This window comes from Diadema antillarum, unplaced genomic scaffold, assembly GCF_040938485.1.
Source record: "Diadema antillarum isolate AM-2024a unplaced genomic scaffold, OU_Dant_1.0 seq00001233_RagTag, whole genome shotgun sequence".
NCBI lineage: Eukaryota > Metazoa > Echinodermata > Echinoidea > Diadematoida > Diadematidae > Diadema > Diadema antillarum.
The window spans coordinates 63,902-79,747 of NW_027272021.1; the positions used below are offsets into that span (position 1 = coordinate 63,902).

The 15,846-nt window shown below is 38.7% G+C and overlaps 1 protein-coding gene across 10 annotated transcripts in view; it reads left to right on the top strand.

Annotated features, from left to right (window-relative positions):
• Positions 1-7,308: 7,308 nt before the first annotated feature.
• LOC139745071 (neurobeachin-like) overlaps positions 7,309-15,846 on the top strand; it is a 444,680-nt gene continuing 436,142 nt past the window's right edge. For all 10 annotated transcript variants that reach the window (XM_071655484.1, XM_071655489.1, XM_071655485.1 and 7 more), the window contains exon 1: positions 7,309-7,586. In XM_071655484.1, the coding sequence (XP_071511585.1) occupies positions 7,422-7,586 (165 nt within the window). In that variant the 5' untranslated portion in view covers positions 7,309-7,421. The remainder of the gene's footprint in view (positions 7,587-15,846) is intronic.

Genomic DNA, 15,846 nt, shown 5'->3' on the forward strand with positions numbered 1-15,846 from the left:
GTCTGGGAGCTGGCTGCTAACAGCCAATCGTCGAGGTACCCAGGTCGAAAAACCAGTAGAAACCAGTAAGCATTTTTAACTGGTCTTTACTGGTTTTAACTGGTCTTAACTGGTTTCAACTGGTACCAGTTGAAATCAGAAGGTAACTCCAAATTTCCAGTAACAAAATAAGCAATTCTAACTGAAACCAGTTGATACCAGTTGAAGATGTACTGGTACCAGTTGATACCAGTTTAGTCATACTGGTACCATTTTATACCAGTTGAAGTTACATTGCTTACAAGTTGAAACCAGTACAAGTCTACTGGTACCAGTTATAGTCTTACTTGTACCAGTTTATACCAGTTGAAGTTGCACTGCTTACCAGTTGAAACCAGTACAAGTCTACTGGTACCAGTTGAAGTCTTACTGGTACCAGTTTATACCAGTTGAAGTTGCACTGCTTACCAGTTGAAACCAGTACAAGTCTACTGGTACCAGTTGAAGTCTTACTGGTACCAGTTTATACCAGTTGAAGTTGCACTGCTTACCAGTTAGAACCAGTACAAGTCTACTGGTACCAGTTGAGGTCTTACTGGTACCAGTTTATACCAGTTGAAGTTGCACTGCTTACCAGTTGAAACCAGTACAAGTCTACTGGTACCAGTTGAAGTCTTACTGGTACCAGTTTATACCAGTTGAAGTTGCACTGCTTACCAGTTAGAACCAGTACAAGTCTACTGGTACCAGTTGAGGTCTTATATACTGGTACCAGTTTATACCAGTTGACGTTGCACTGCTTACCAGTTGAAACCAGTACAAGTCTACTGGTACCAGTTGAAATCTTACTGGTACCAGTTTATACCAGCTGAAGTTAATTGCACTGCTTACCAGTTGAAACTAGTACAAGTCTACTGGTACCAGTTTATACCAGTTGAAGTTACACTGCTTACCAGTTGGAACCAGTACAAGTCTACTGGTACCAGCTGAAGTCTTACTGGTACCAGTTTATACCAGTTGAAGTTGCACTGCTTACCAGTTGAAACCAGCACAAGTCTACTGGTGGCAGTTGAAGTCTTAATGGTACCAGTTTTATACCAGTTGAAGTTGCACTGCTTACCAGTTAAAAACGGTACAAGTCTACTGGTACCACTTGATATCAGTTCATATCTCATTGTGTACCAGTTGACACAAACTGAAGTCTACTTTTTGAATTCGATTAGCTTTTCAATTAAAACTGATTTAAAAGGTTAACAAAAGTTAGTTAAAACATTACATTAAAAAGTAAACAAAACACAATTAAACAAAACATTTGACGTGATTGAAGTTGGACTCTTAATGACTTCAACTAAATGAAACTGGAACCAATGAAGATCAGTTGACATTTCAACTGATAGACTGTATTTTGACCAGTTTGTGCGTGTGTTTGTGCGTGTATGTGTGTGTGTGCGTGTGTGCGCACGTGTGTGTGTTTCGGTGTGTGTGCAAATTAGTTTACACAATTTGATACCCATGTGACAGACTGGACTTGCTTATAACTTCATTCCATATTAACACCCACTAAATCATTGAAATTCAAATACCAGTTGATACCAGTTGGTTTCTACTGGTTTTTACTGGTTCTTTTGCTCGTGAATATTCATAAGCTATTCAAATCATCTTTGTGAAAATGAGAAAATATTGTTAAATTTATCTTTTTTATGATTTGAATAAACATAGAAATGTCTGAAATGCATTAGAAATTTATCTAATATTATAGCCGTGATATTCACAATTTCAACTTGTACCTCTGATGAGGTATTTTCATATTTTTATAATAAAAGTTTAATCTACTTGGTAACCATGTCTTAAATCATTACCAATGTACAGCAATATAGCCCTATATATATGAATGAAATGTCCCTGGTATTACTAACTAGGTCTAGGATGTAGGCTAAGCCTAAATGTAGTGGTAGGTATAGGCTTTAAGACTAGCTGTAGGATTCTGTTAAGTTAGATATTAACAATGTCCTGACATACACCAAACACCCATACACCAAATAATTCAACACCAAATTAATTTTATCAACTGGATCCCAGTTGATTCCAGTACACTGATACCAGTTGACAACTGGTACCAGTTGATTCCAGTTGGACGAATACCAGTTGATACCAGTTGAATGAATACCAGTTGATACCAGTTGATTTCTAGTCACTCATTCCAATTTCCATATTGAAACCAGTTGCCTTTACTGGAATCAACTGGTACCAGTACCAGTTGCCAACTGGTTTTTCGACCTGGTTAGCAAAATACCCTCAGGTCTTGATTTGAAAAATAATGTTTGCAGTACAGTTGAACCTCTCTATTCCGGCCTCCCTTTATCCGGATCTCTCTATTATACGGACGCAATCTCGCCGTGATTTTTTTTAATAATTACGGGAGGAAAGGGGGATTCCCAACTCCTTGAGAACTCCTACACAAACACACATGAATTACATATTACTTCTAACATGATTGACATACATTACATCAAATTTCCTTCCAAATTGCTTACCTTCAGACATTTTAACATCCCCAAACATCCCCAAATGTAACAATGAAAAGGTTGCAGTATACACATTACTACATGTGGTACTACAATGGGCTACATCAGTACATGTGTATTGTGATATGTACATGTATAAAGCATTGAGTCTCCCGTATCCGGCCAAATCCCTTATCCGGATGAGCCCCGGTCCCGACTTGTCCGGATGCTAGAGGTTCAACTGTACATCATAAATGTAACATCCTTTCAAAGGATGTTAAACATGTAAGTATCGTGTCTCGGTTATGTAAGAAACTACAGGGAAGCACAGCTGTATTGACAGCGGCAGGATTTTTTTTTTTTAAATTTGAGGTAAATTTATCGATATTAAAAATGCATTTTGTTTTCATCCATTTTCTACTGTCTATAGCTAATCCCCCTAAAAATGGCTGTGAAAGCATAGCAAAATTCCATTTTATTCAAAAGAAGTTACAAACTAATCAATGACAATTTCAAATGTTGTTACACAAGTGATCTAACCCTGTAAGAATTACTAACAGATGAGGCATATGTCCAAATATCCAGCTATCCGTACATTTTTTTTTTACCCATATGAACGTTTTCAGATCACACTTGCATCGGTGAAAAATCATAAATCCAGAGACAATACCTTTATTGCAATAAGCCATTTCGATGAAAAAAAATCACACATAACAAATAAAGATTTATATTTTCAATACATTTCATCAGTTATATAACTACTAATTAATTTCGAGGAAGCTTTCCTTTTGAAGCGATATGTCAGCATGAAAAAAGTGCTAACCCACTAATGAAACTTTAACGTGCTGGGACAGACCATGAACGTTGATTAATTTTCTTATAGGTCATAATGCACAATGCTAAGATACTCCTAAAACCAGTGATTGTAGTATTTTCCTGTTAAGTTCAACAAAAATAAAAAACTAGCGAAAAATGTCATGATCAGTAGAATTAGGATGAAAATAGTGCTAACCCCAACAGTACAAAAATTAACAAAAAATACTCATTAAATGCTTAAAATTTCATTAATGTTTATCTCATCTCCATTTTCATAACTGGCAGAAGAGTACAAGTTATGTGATGAATCACTCATTTTTGTAGATGAAAAAGTTTCTTCACTGTACAGATTTAGATATTTTTATGACACCCTTCTGTCTGCTACCATGGAGGTCGCCATCTTGAAAAGTGTGGCTTAGCATTATATTCCTGCTAATAAGATGTGATTAATTTTCGGGGCAAAAAGATGCCCGCATTAAAAACCCACTTATTGCTTAAATTTCAAGATGACATTTTTAGGGATTATAGAGCAGTGATTCAGGATGGTGTAAATGCATGTAACTCATTTTTCACCAAAGTGTGGGTTAACACTATATTGCACCGACCCCGTCAATTACTATTGCCACATGAGGGCGGTAGAGCACAATACTCAGAGTGGGTTGATATCAACCCGCTCTGACAATACTAGTTAGTAATGTATACTAGCTAGTACCATAAAGAGCCGACGAACGCTCTCTAGAAGGAAGTACCGGTACTGTACAAACAATCGGGCCTGCCTTGTCCCCCAACGCATCGCTTGATATGAAAGAAAAACCAGACAACACCCGCGTCCAAACATGTCGAGAATGGACCCATTGCGTATTACGGCACACCTGTAAAACTTTTATGTACCCTGTAATGGTGCACTTCGTTAACAAAGTGCCAAGTGTGCAAAGAACCATGCCCTAAATGGCGTTTTGAATAAATGCTTGTAACACTAGTTTGAAAATAACAATGAAATAACACTTTCCTGAAAAGATTGTAGAATTCAGTAAATTAAGTATCAGCCTGAAACTTCTATACAGTAGTAGTGAATGTCCACTGGATCTATTGCATGAACGACTCCTACTTTTATGGCAACAGAAAAAAAAAAGAAATAGGGAAAACCTTAATGGCGCCCTTGTCTAGAATTATTTTGTTTAAAAACATATATATGTATATGTATATATGTATATATATATATATATATATATATATATATTTTTTTTTTTTTTTTTTTTTTTGAGGACGCGGGTGCATGGAAAGTCGTATTGAGAGCCATCCCCGTGTGAACGATACAAAGGTGTCATTAAACCACCAGTGTAATCATTATAGATATAACATTGACAGTACACGTATAGCCTATTGATAGGGCCTATCAAAATGATGATCCAAATCGTTTTCATCTGGAAGAGAATTGTCTGATTAAAATGAAACAAGAAACAAGCTCACAAAGGAAAAATAAAGAAGGCTGTAATAGAGGTAAATGACTGCTTAACCCTGATAATGAAAAGGGATTCATTTTGGAAAATTATCGTGTACAATTAGTATCTAGATAATCGTGCAGTAGGCCTATTAGGCCTACTAGCTATACTGGATTGTGAACTGTAATCCATTTAAACGATGTCCCTTGTATGTTTACAACACAAGACTAATATTATATTTGACAAGTATACGGTAACAAACAATATCATGAATCTGTCGGATGAAAAAATATCTTCCATGTAGTGATTTGTTGAAAGAGTTTCACGTGTTTATGTATGTTTTCATTAATATTTTGGATAAAAAGTTAATCCTCTATACGCTGAAAGAGGTCAAGTGATTATATATATTTCCAGCTACTAATATTTCAGAATGTTGGCCTGTTCGACACTATGGTTTATTATTATGATTTTGTGAATGATGAAGCAATATTGTGACAGCACAAAGCAATTCTGACAGCGCTCGCTGCTTCGTAAGTCCACTTTGTAGAATGTTATATACAAAGCATAGGCACGGTCAGACTGGCAAAAGATCTCGAAGTTTTGCCGTTGTGTGACCGCAAACTTCACGAGAAACTTCACGAGAAACTTCTCCCGAAACTTCCCACTCCAACTAATAGGGATTTTCCTCCACCCCGCCAAACTTTTGCCAGTGTGACCACGCCTATGTGACTTTACAAGCAATGAGACATGCGCTTCTATACAATTTTTGATTGTGACATCGTGGCTGGTTAAATTAAGTTTACTGATCCATCCATCACAACATCGCATTCACGGCATGGCTTCTCGCCTCATTTCCCTCTTCTTTTGTTTATATTTTTGAATCCAAAATACAAAACAGCTAGGGCCTATATATTTCGCCTTATTTCGAGTTTCTGGTTGAAACCATGGGACTCGGTGTCTCTTTATATAGGCCTATTAGGGTTATATCCTTCTGGGCTGCGCCCCTCAGTGAATAACGGGCGTATCTATATACACCTGTAAGTGGAGTCACCTCTGCCCATAGTCATAAATCAGAAACTCTAAAGACAAAGTATGTATATAAAGAATACATGTATTTGTATTCGCTCATGAACAAAAAAGGATTGATTTATGGTCACTTATTCACAAGATTGCTTGAATACATCTTTATATCAATGTCGAATGTCAGAGTTTGGAAATTCATAGGAAATATCTAGGCTTATATTCCTAGCATTTATATACTTCTGGTATATATATTTCACTGACATATTTACCTCTTGCATTCTGACACTAAGTCAGTGATTAGATAATAATACTGATAGTTTTGAAAATGACAGTAATTATCATTATCATTGTAACGATTATGGAATTTCTACCCAGGATTTGCCACTTCTGTATTTTCGCTGTTCTTGTATCCCAAATTCCCTGTATTGCTAACACATTCGTGCATGCTCAAGATCAAGAGGGCATATTATGAAGTCAATATTATTTTCATTTACAGGTAGATCGTGAGAAACTAGAAGGCAGCTGACACCACAACCTGGTCTTGAGTTGAGCCCCCCTCGACATGTAATCCTCAGGGCGGTCAACCATTATACATGATTGATGCTTGTTCCAGATTCTTATAAAATCAGTGGGTAGGGATTTTGACCCTATACTATACATGTACGGGCTTTTGGAAGGGATGTCAGCTAAATTCCCCTCTGTCACAGGGTTTTATTTTGTTTTGCTTTGTTTTGTTTGGTATTTTTTCTAAAATAAAGGAAGCGCGCAAAGCAGAGTGAGGTGTGGTTGCGAAATGTCCTGCGAAAAGAAGGCCTGTCGGGCATGCTTTACAACAAAGCATACACTAAACACATTCGGGAGAATCGGAGTAATCGGGACAAACACCAAGAGGCCCCACTACCCCTATTTCGGAATTTTTCGGGGGGTTGAAACTAGCTCTGTTCGGGACCCTATTTCAAGATTGATTGAGAAATATTTGAAAGTTTCCCCTAATAAGAATATTTCGGGAACAAAAATGCAGAAAGACTCCATATTGCAATGATTTTTTGGATCCCCCCAATCGATCCCCTAAAATATACCCCTATTCCGAAAATTCGGAATCGCGTATATGCGGGACAGAGGACCACTTGAGGGAGGAAGGGGGGAGGGGGGAGGGGGAGTTGAGCAAGGAGTTTCAGTACAATCATGCGTAAGTATAGTAATCTCTGAGCAGAATGCTCACCTCAATTCCCTGATCTGAGGGACCCTCGCTGTGATTGCCGCATGCGCAACGCGTGTGTGGGTTTGGGGATGTTACGAACAACAAAATAACTTTATTAATTTATTGCAAATTGGTATATTTAACAAGGTATATTAATCTCATAAGATTAATTCTAAATATGTTGGAATAACTGAATAAATTAAATTTTATTCAATATAATCCTGTCCACATATTATTTCAAATCGACTGTAATCTTATCGCTTCAAATTGGCAACAAAACACACCTGCCTATGCAAGATTTACACGCGTAAATTATATGGCTGCATTCCCTGCAGCTGCTTGCGGCTGATCGACACTATTCTGTTTCTGAATGCTCCGGGAATTTGTGGATATCTATCTATTTTAAAGGATTTATCTCATTCCATTGCCTGAGCGTAATAGCTTCTAACCCACGCTATGGCGGCAGAGGGATCTGGTGAAGCGGAGACTCCAAAGAAGGATGTTATAGCTGAAAACATGCCTGCGACGGGTACTGCCAAGATGAAGTTCGGTGTTTTGATCGGGCTTATCGAGGTGGGAGAGATCGCGAACCGGGACATAGTGGATACCGTTTTGGATCTCGTAAGTATGCCGTTGGTCTTGCCTGGTGGTATATGGTCGCCATCGTCGTGCATGCATCCACCATACACCACCTGCCACACCAAAACCTCGTCCTTTGCTTGAAGAAAAATGACTTCGAGAAAATATACAATGTTTTCCCCAATGTTCTTATACAGGCTAAGACTTATTGTACAGTCTCAACGCGAGACACGCGACAAATGCCATCTTACCCCCCTACCCTTGTCGAGGCCTCTCCCCCTGCATCATCGTGCATCGTGTGGCTCGCGGAAGAGCAGCATCTTTATGCAGAGCATGCAGAGCTCTAGAAGCGAAGTGGGCAGGGCATTTCTAGTGCTGTATCATAGATCTACCTGACAGTAAATCAGGGATGCCAAGTTCAAATCTTTTTGTGAGTGACATTTTCATGACTCTGCATCTTGGCGAGCAAATGTGCGTGCGAGCGAGGGTGTGGGAGGGTTCCCCCCCCCCCCCCCCCCCCCCGTGGCCTCCCACGGTAGGGAGCTTTTTCAATTTTTAGCTCTTAATGGTGCAATCAGGTGCATACTTAAGTGACTATTTTTCACTTATTTTGAAAGACAATAGGAAAATATACCTTCAATTTGTCACTTTAATCCTTTGAGCTACGCTCCTTATTATAGGCCTGAATTGCAGACTTGGCTCGATGCGTGAGAAAAATGGGTGCCATGCGTGAGATCGTGAGACGTCCCCTAAAAAAAATGCTTGAGTCTCACTCAGAATGCGTGAGACTTGGTAGCTCTGGTAAATACTAAAACTAGTATTAGTAATTAGTTAAGTAGGCCCTAGACATAAAGATCCGTCTGTCCGGAGGAGTCTTTTATTTTTTTGACGTTATCGCTTTCCTCTGTATAATCAGGAGGGGATCCGTGAAGCCAGACGCAGTCTCCGCGGAACATTTCCCCAACGACCAGATACAGACTGATCTATTGGTTAAGAACATCCACACAGCAATGCCCATGGGTACTGATACCTTCCGTCTGTCTACGGAGGACAGCGTTAATGGCAAAATATAAAAGAGTCCTCCGGACAGACGGATCTTTCTGTCTAGCCCTAGACCTACTCACAGCAAGCCCAGTCCCAGACACGCACATGTCCACTCTAGAAGCTAGGCCACTGTAATTTACAATTATTGTAACGATACAACATTTGTGGCTGGACAGCCAGAAAATATGGCTTGTGACAGAGTGCCATTTAGGATAATTTACTAGTGTATTAACCCTCGACAGACCAATTTGTTTGGCTGAAACTATTCAAGTTGTAAATCTTATCGTATTTTGCATTCATGTTTGTTTCAATTCAGTTACAAACCAATGATTATAAATGATTAATATATATTTACATCACAATATTTAAGGGATCATTTTTCAATAAGCCTACTTTGTGCTTGTCATGATTCCGCCACTATCATATTTGACACCATGTATTTTTGTTTGTTTGTTTGCTTGTCTGTCTGTTTGTTTTTAATGCAAAGTTTGTAAACCAATTATGAAAGTGGAAATAAATGAAATGAAATGAAATGAAATGAAATAAATGAGATAATTTATAGGCTAGCTAGACCGTGTAGAATTTAATAGAACCTAGACTAGGGTAAATTTACAGAATATATGATTTACCGGCCGGCAGCCACTCACGGATAGCACAAATCAGTCTGGGGAACCTGCTCATGAGGGCCGAGGGGGGCTCCTGCTCATAAGAAGGTCAGGATCCCTCCTGCTCAGAGTCATGAGCACCCGGCCCTTGACCGAAATGCTCATGAGGCCTCCTGTTCACTTCTCATCCATCTCACATCTGACATATAAATTTTCGCAAGTACGCACTGTGATTTATTTTGTTTTGTTACACACACATGTCCACTCTCCATAGTCCACCCATGATGAAAACAAGAAAAAATTCTGTCTGCGCTTTTTGAAAAAAAATCAAGTTTTAATCAACCAATGTGCAGCGTCCCACTGAAACACAGGCACCAGTGGGTTGCTCAATGCAGGGCTGCGGCACATATCGGCTTGATCTGACTTGAAAGTTTTGGTGCTTTTTTCTGCGGCTCTCTCCTCCCAAGACACGAATCGGCCCCATGAAAGTGAAGTCTGACATCATTTGACAAATATTCGTAAAGAGAAAAATAAAACCAGAAGTAACCTGATCTTGTGCATATGTGACGGGCCACAACAAAAGGATCCAAAAGTCGCTGACGGCTGAGCCGAGAAAATCGAGTGTGAAGTCAGATCATCAAAATTGGTCAAAACCTTTGAATTTCTGTTGTTGGCATATTGTTGTAGTCTAATGTTTCGTCTATCATCTACCGAAATTTCAAAGCTAAATGCAGGCCTTGAATTTCGCCAGTTTTAGGGACAGGCAATTTTTGGTTTTAGGGGCACTCTCTCTCAAAATTTTTTAAGGGCAGCAAGGAAAAGTTGCAGTAAGCATGGTAATTTTGAGAGAGGCATTGCGGCAAGTAGATAGGGCATTGCGGCAAATTGCCTTTTGCCTCCCGGGTAATTCGAGGCCTGTAAATGATCAAAGGAAAGGCTCACAGGTTCACTTTCTTCATGAATTCTGCCACCCACCAGCCTTTGGGCACCTTTCGTGCAAGCGCGCATCCCCGGCATCCAGCACAGACAGCACGTATGCCATGCAAGCTGTGGGATTTTCAGAGCGAGCTTGCGCACACATGGGAGACAATTTCTGTACATAGCTTGTTAGTGTCCTATTTCACTAGCAATTAAGGCTGGTGTTTTGGTAGGGCCTACATTTGTATATGTATTTTAGCTGATTTATACCTGCCATGGAACTTGCTCACGAGTTTCTAGACTGTTACCATGGTCTTGAAAAGACATTTTTCTTTGTGTTTATCTCTGTTTTCGTTCATTTAAAAAAAAGAAAAAAACCTTTGTGTTGCATCGCGCATATGCCATGCTTATGACTATTCAATATTTGTTCATGACCAGTACAGTGGGAAACGAGTCACAATGCACCTAGCCTCATGACAAGGCCCTGTCGCTGCATGGTGGCAAGCAAATGGAGTCAAGTGAATTGAGTCCAGGCGAGAGCAATGGGGCTTCTCATGCTGTCGTACTTGCACACCCGGCTTAGTTCGCTTCTTTGCTTGCCCAGAAAGCAATACCACACAGCAAGAGGACCTTGTCAAAAGGCTACATTGCACTAGCTCTCTGCCAATATGTAGATACTGCTGTATGTACTGGTAAGCGATGAATTCCTGGCAAATGTGCACAGGTTCCAAATCCCTCAAGTGGATCAGTTGTCATACTACAGCTGCTTGACCGAATCAAGAAAAATCATCAATTTAGACGGTAATGGACTAGTACATATAGAGGAATGAAATTTTACATGGCGCGAGTTATTAACAATTGAACTACATCGGTATGTATTCAAATAAAAAAAATAAAATAAAATTCCTGTCCCAAACCACCATGTCCCAGACACAAAATCCTTGTATATCAGTAGCCTGAAGGTGATAGCAGTTACTGTGGAGATGCTCAATAGAAAGTTTATGTGGAATTTGAGAGTTGAAAAGACAAGAAAATTGAGAGTCAGACTTGAAAAGAACCGACCAGACAGGTACATTTGTAGATCACTAGCTGTTTCAGCGTAGTACGTACACTGATTTTGCAATGAACAATATTAATGAAACTTACCTGTATATTAAAATCAATTGTATAGTCTCTAATTAGCCACTTACAAACAGTTATACTTAACAGGAATTTTTCATGCATGTTGTAAAATTTAGAAAAATTGTTATATTTAACTAATACGTAATTTTAAGCATATTCCTATACCAAAAGATATCAGAGTTAACATTTGTTTGTTTGTTTTTTGTTGTTTTTTTTTACTTTGGGTGGTTTCAGGGCAGATTTTATATCTGTACAGCTGAAATATGAGAATTTTGTCATTTCTGTACTTACAATGTACATGTATGAAATTAATAAGAAATTGTGAGAGCAAGACATTATCAACTTGCTGATTTGAATATTCACAATCAATGACTGGTCAAGAAGAATTTTCCGAAAAATTGTAAAATTTTAGAATGTCATAACTTCCTTATTTCTTATCCGATTTTGATCATTTTTGCACTGTTCTGCAGGGATTTTTTTTTTCTCTTTCATTTGAAATTGGTAAAATTCTGGATTGGATCTCTCCTTTAATTGTACACCAACTCGCCTGGTTTATTGTTAGGCCAAGTATAAAAAGAAAATAATTTCTTGTTCTCATGCACATTTGATTTGACAAGGACTGTTATATATAAATATTAAAAAAAAAACCTATATTTCCAAATGCCAATGAAAATATCTAGACAAAATGTGTTTCTTGTCCCTGTCTGCAGCCTTGTGATTTGCCACATTTACTTTTTTTAATGAATTAATACTATTTTGGGGCATAAAAAAAAATTGAAATTCACCTAAAGCTGTGAAGTGCAGTAATTCTAAAATGTGCAAAAGTATAAAAATTAACAGTAAATGAGACTGCTTTTTCATCTGCTATTCCAATTTTGTCTCTGCATGTCATATTTGCTTATACTTGTTGTGGATATCAATGGGTAATAACAGTTTAGTGTGATGCCCACATACTGGGTTTCATTTTGGGTGATTTGCACGGGTCAATATGAGCCATCAAGTAGAAGAAGAGCTTGTCTCCCGAATCCTTCAGTGAAGGCCACTGTATGTCATTAAATTCATTGATTGCTTTTTGTACTACAGTTGAACCTCTCGTATTCGGACAAGTCGGGACCGGGGCTCATCCGAATAAGGGATTTGGCTGGATATGGGAGACTCAATGCTTTATACATGTACTGATGTAGCCCATTGTAGTACCACATGTAGTAATGTGTATCCTGCAACCTTTTCATTGTTACACTCAGTAACAGACCCCAAAATAGAGGTTCGTGTTTGCAAGAATGAAATCATTTTCTTTTATAAATTCTTGGGATGATTTACCTAAATAATCATTAAGAAATGTATCAAGTAGATCTTGAAAATAAACAGTACGAGTCGACGAAACTACGCTTCAAAATTCGATCATCACGGCTCGGCAGAGTCGACTGTAGGTCGCCATTGTTAGATGGTCTCCCTCTCGCTCTTTGTGTGTACTGTGTGTGAACAATTTTTGAGCGTTCAATATCATTCGTTGCCCAGCCAATGACTCGAAACAATGCATGTCTATCTAGTCATATCGACGGCTGTGTGTGGACCTACATGTATATGTGGCAATGCGATATGAGAGGACTCGAGCGCATAATCTGTCCATGTTCTTGCGATGATTTTGGGATGTTTGGGGATGATAAAATGTCTGAAGGTAAGCAGTTTGGAAAAAAATTTGATGTAATGTATGTTAATCATGTTGGAAGTAATATGTAATTCATGTGTGTTTGTGTAGGAGTTCTCAAGGAGTTGGGAATCCCCCTTGCCTCCCGTAATTATTTTTAAAAAAAATCACAGCGAGATTCCGTCCGTATAATAGAGAGATCCGGATAAAGGGAGGCCGGATAAGAGAGGTTCAACTGTACATTGTAGGCTTTGTGATGCCTTAAGCTGTCCTGAAGCCATCATTCATTTCATTTCATCATAGATAATCAGTATTACTTGGCAATAGTGAAGAGATGTGCAGTTTGATTTGGACACAAAGAAATGGAAAATGATTTGCAGCAAACTGCCTTGCCTGGAAGTTGCTGTTTGTAAGTAAAAAAAAAAATCAAAAATTTGGAAATAAGGTCAGGCACAATTTTTCCTGGTCATACACAGTATGTGCTGGCTTTGACTGTACTTAACAAAATTCATTAAATGAATAAAAATGTGTATGAGTAATAATAATAGTACAGTATTCATCGCATAATCGGGACAGGTTGGGAGTAGCAAACACGGCCCCTTTAAGCGAGGTGCCCGATTTCGCGATGAGTACTCACCATACACTAACGGCATACGACATGTACATGTAGTGCACACACACACACACACACACACATGCATACTGACGTACTGTACATGTACATGAATACACAACACACTACCCCTCTACCCACTACCCCTCCAGCTCTCTCTGCATTCTCGCAATGATGTAGAGTAATCGCAACCGGGTTCGATTCTTCTTCTGTCAAACACGCGTGTATACGTAAGCAATGTCAGCTCATAGTCTAGATTCATAAAACGTTATGTATTCGCACATACATTGAACCCTTCTCATGTTTCACGCTCTCCCTTCCACTCTTTCCCCCATTTCACTGAATACGTAACTGTTCATAGCCCTCATTTCAATCACGTAACTTTTGCCCAGTCACAACTGAGGAAGATTGTGACGTACACACAGATCACAGTGTACAGCTGTATTGAAAGTTGAAACCAAAGACAGTAGATAACAAGATACGAAGGCGCGCGATAACAATGGACTTTGCCCTCAGAGTGTATGACTGAGATTAAACAACGCACACAGCCTGGGCTGTATGAGCGAGGCATGTTTTTTATTGGATGTGAGTCGAGTAGGAATTGCAAGCGAGCACATGGCTTTGCTTATGTAGGGGAGAAGAATGTTCGCGAAGGCATGTGCTTTGCAATGGCATGGATACTTATACACGGCGCTTTCGTGGCTATGCATGTACGTGTACTGGATGGACGGAGGTCAAAACACAACAATCCGAAGCTTGCTTTGTAAGTTTGTTGTAAACGACAACTGATACGGAATCTTTGAAAATATTGTTGTGGTATTTTGGTAGATTTTTTGTGTAAAATATTAACAAAATCAAAGATCGCTTGAAGAAAAATTGTCCCGTTTATCAGAGGTCCCCGCCCGATTATCCAGTGAAAATAACATGCGTTGGAAATGTTTCTGGGAAGCGTATATCATTTAAGCGAGGATCCCGATATATGCCCGATTATGCGATGAATACTGTAATAGTAGTAGTAGTAGTACAGTACTCTCCGCATAATCGGGTAGGCTCCGGCGGAGCGTTTCTTACCCGTTTAAGCGGAGTACCCGATTAACAGAGGAACACGTCTCATTCACAATTGACACACACAATGTGTATATGTACATATATGCATTGTACACTGCATCAAACACCTACACTGTATGCTTAATACGCATACTTGCACCGCACATTATACATACCTTGCACTTAATCAGTCACGAGCAATAATTTACACTCTTTGTGTAAACTTTGTCGTTTGATATAGACTCCTCGCTACTAAATACGCAGGCGTTTTCCGAAATGAACACGTCTCTTTGCGTGCATTGGGGAAAAGTAAAATTGCCGGTATGGAGCTGCTGCATGGCCTGTTTTTCTTTTTTCTTTTCTTTTTTTTTTCAAAATATCTCGTATATATATGAATGTTGTTGCGGAGCAAGGGAGGAGCGCAAGTGTGTTCAACTCCTGTCTGTCTATTATATGCAGTTGTGTGTGCTGGCTACATGTGTATTGTTTGTTTACATGTGTCTTATTGGTACAAGGTGTACTGGTACATGTATTTGATGCTCAAGTTTAATTACTCCCCAAATTATCGGTCTTCTTTGCAGATTAAGCAGAGAAGGCGATTAGCAGTGGAAAATTTGACATTCATGATTTCTTAAAGTGTTATATCTGTTATAAAATGTGGGTAGAAATTAGATAAGAAGAAAATTATTAACCCGTTTATGCGGAGAGGCAACCCGATTATCAGGTAATTTTAGTGTGCATTGGAACTGATTTTGAAATTACTACCCAATAAAACGGAGTACCCGTTTAAGCGATACCCGATTACGCGGAGAGTACTGTAGTAGGAATAATAATAATGATGAAAATAATAATGATGAAAATAATAATGATAATAATAATAATGATAATAGTAATAATAATAAAATAATAATAACAATAATGAAAATAATAATTGATAATAATTGTAATAAAAAAATCTAGGTGCGGTACAAGATTTTAATTTCTGTGAAGTCAGTCTGTTTTTTGTGATTACAGAAATTTACTGTCTGTGGTTGTGTGTGTGTGTGTTTGTCTTTAATCGGGTGATTGTAATAAATCAACTGTACGGCAAATGGTGTTAACATAGTAATATTTTACAGAAAGGTACAAATATTCCATTACACAACAGCTATTTGAGCATGAAATATGAACTGGTATTGTCAAGAGTGGAACACACAATGCTGGGAACACAATGACCCAAACTGTGAAAGGATCTTGTAGAATGGGGTCCTTCACTGTAAAGTAAGCATTGCTGAGACAGTCGGGCAAAGTCTACCAAAGGGTAAC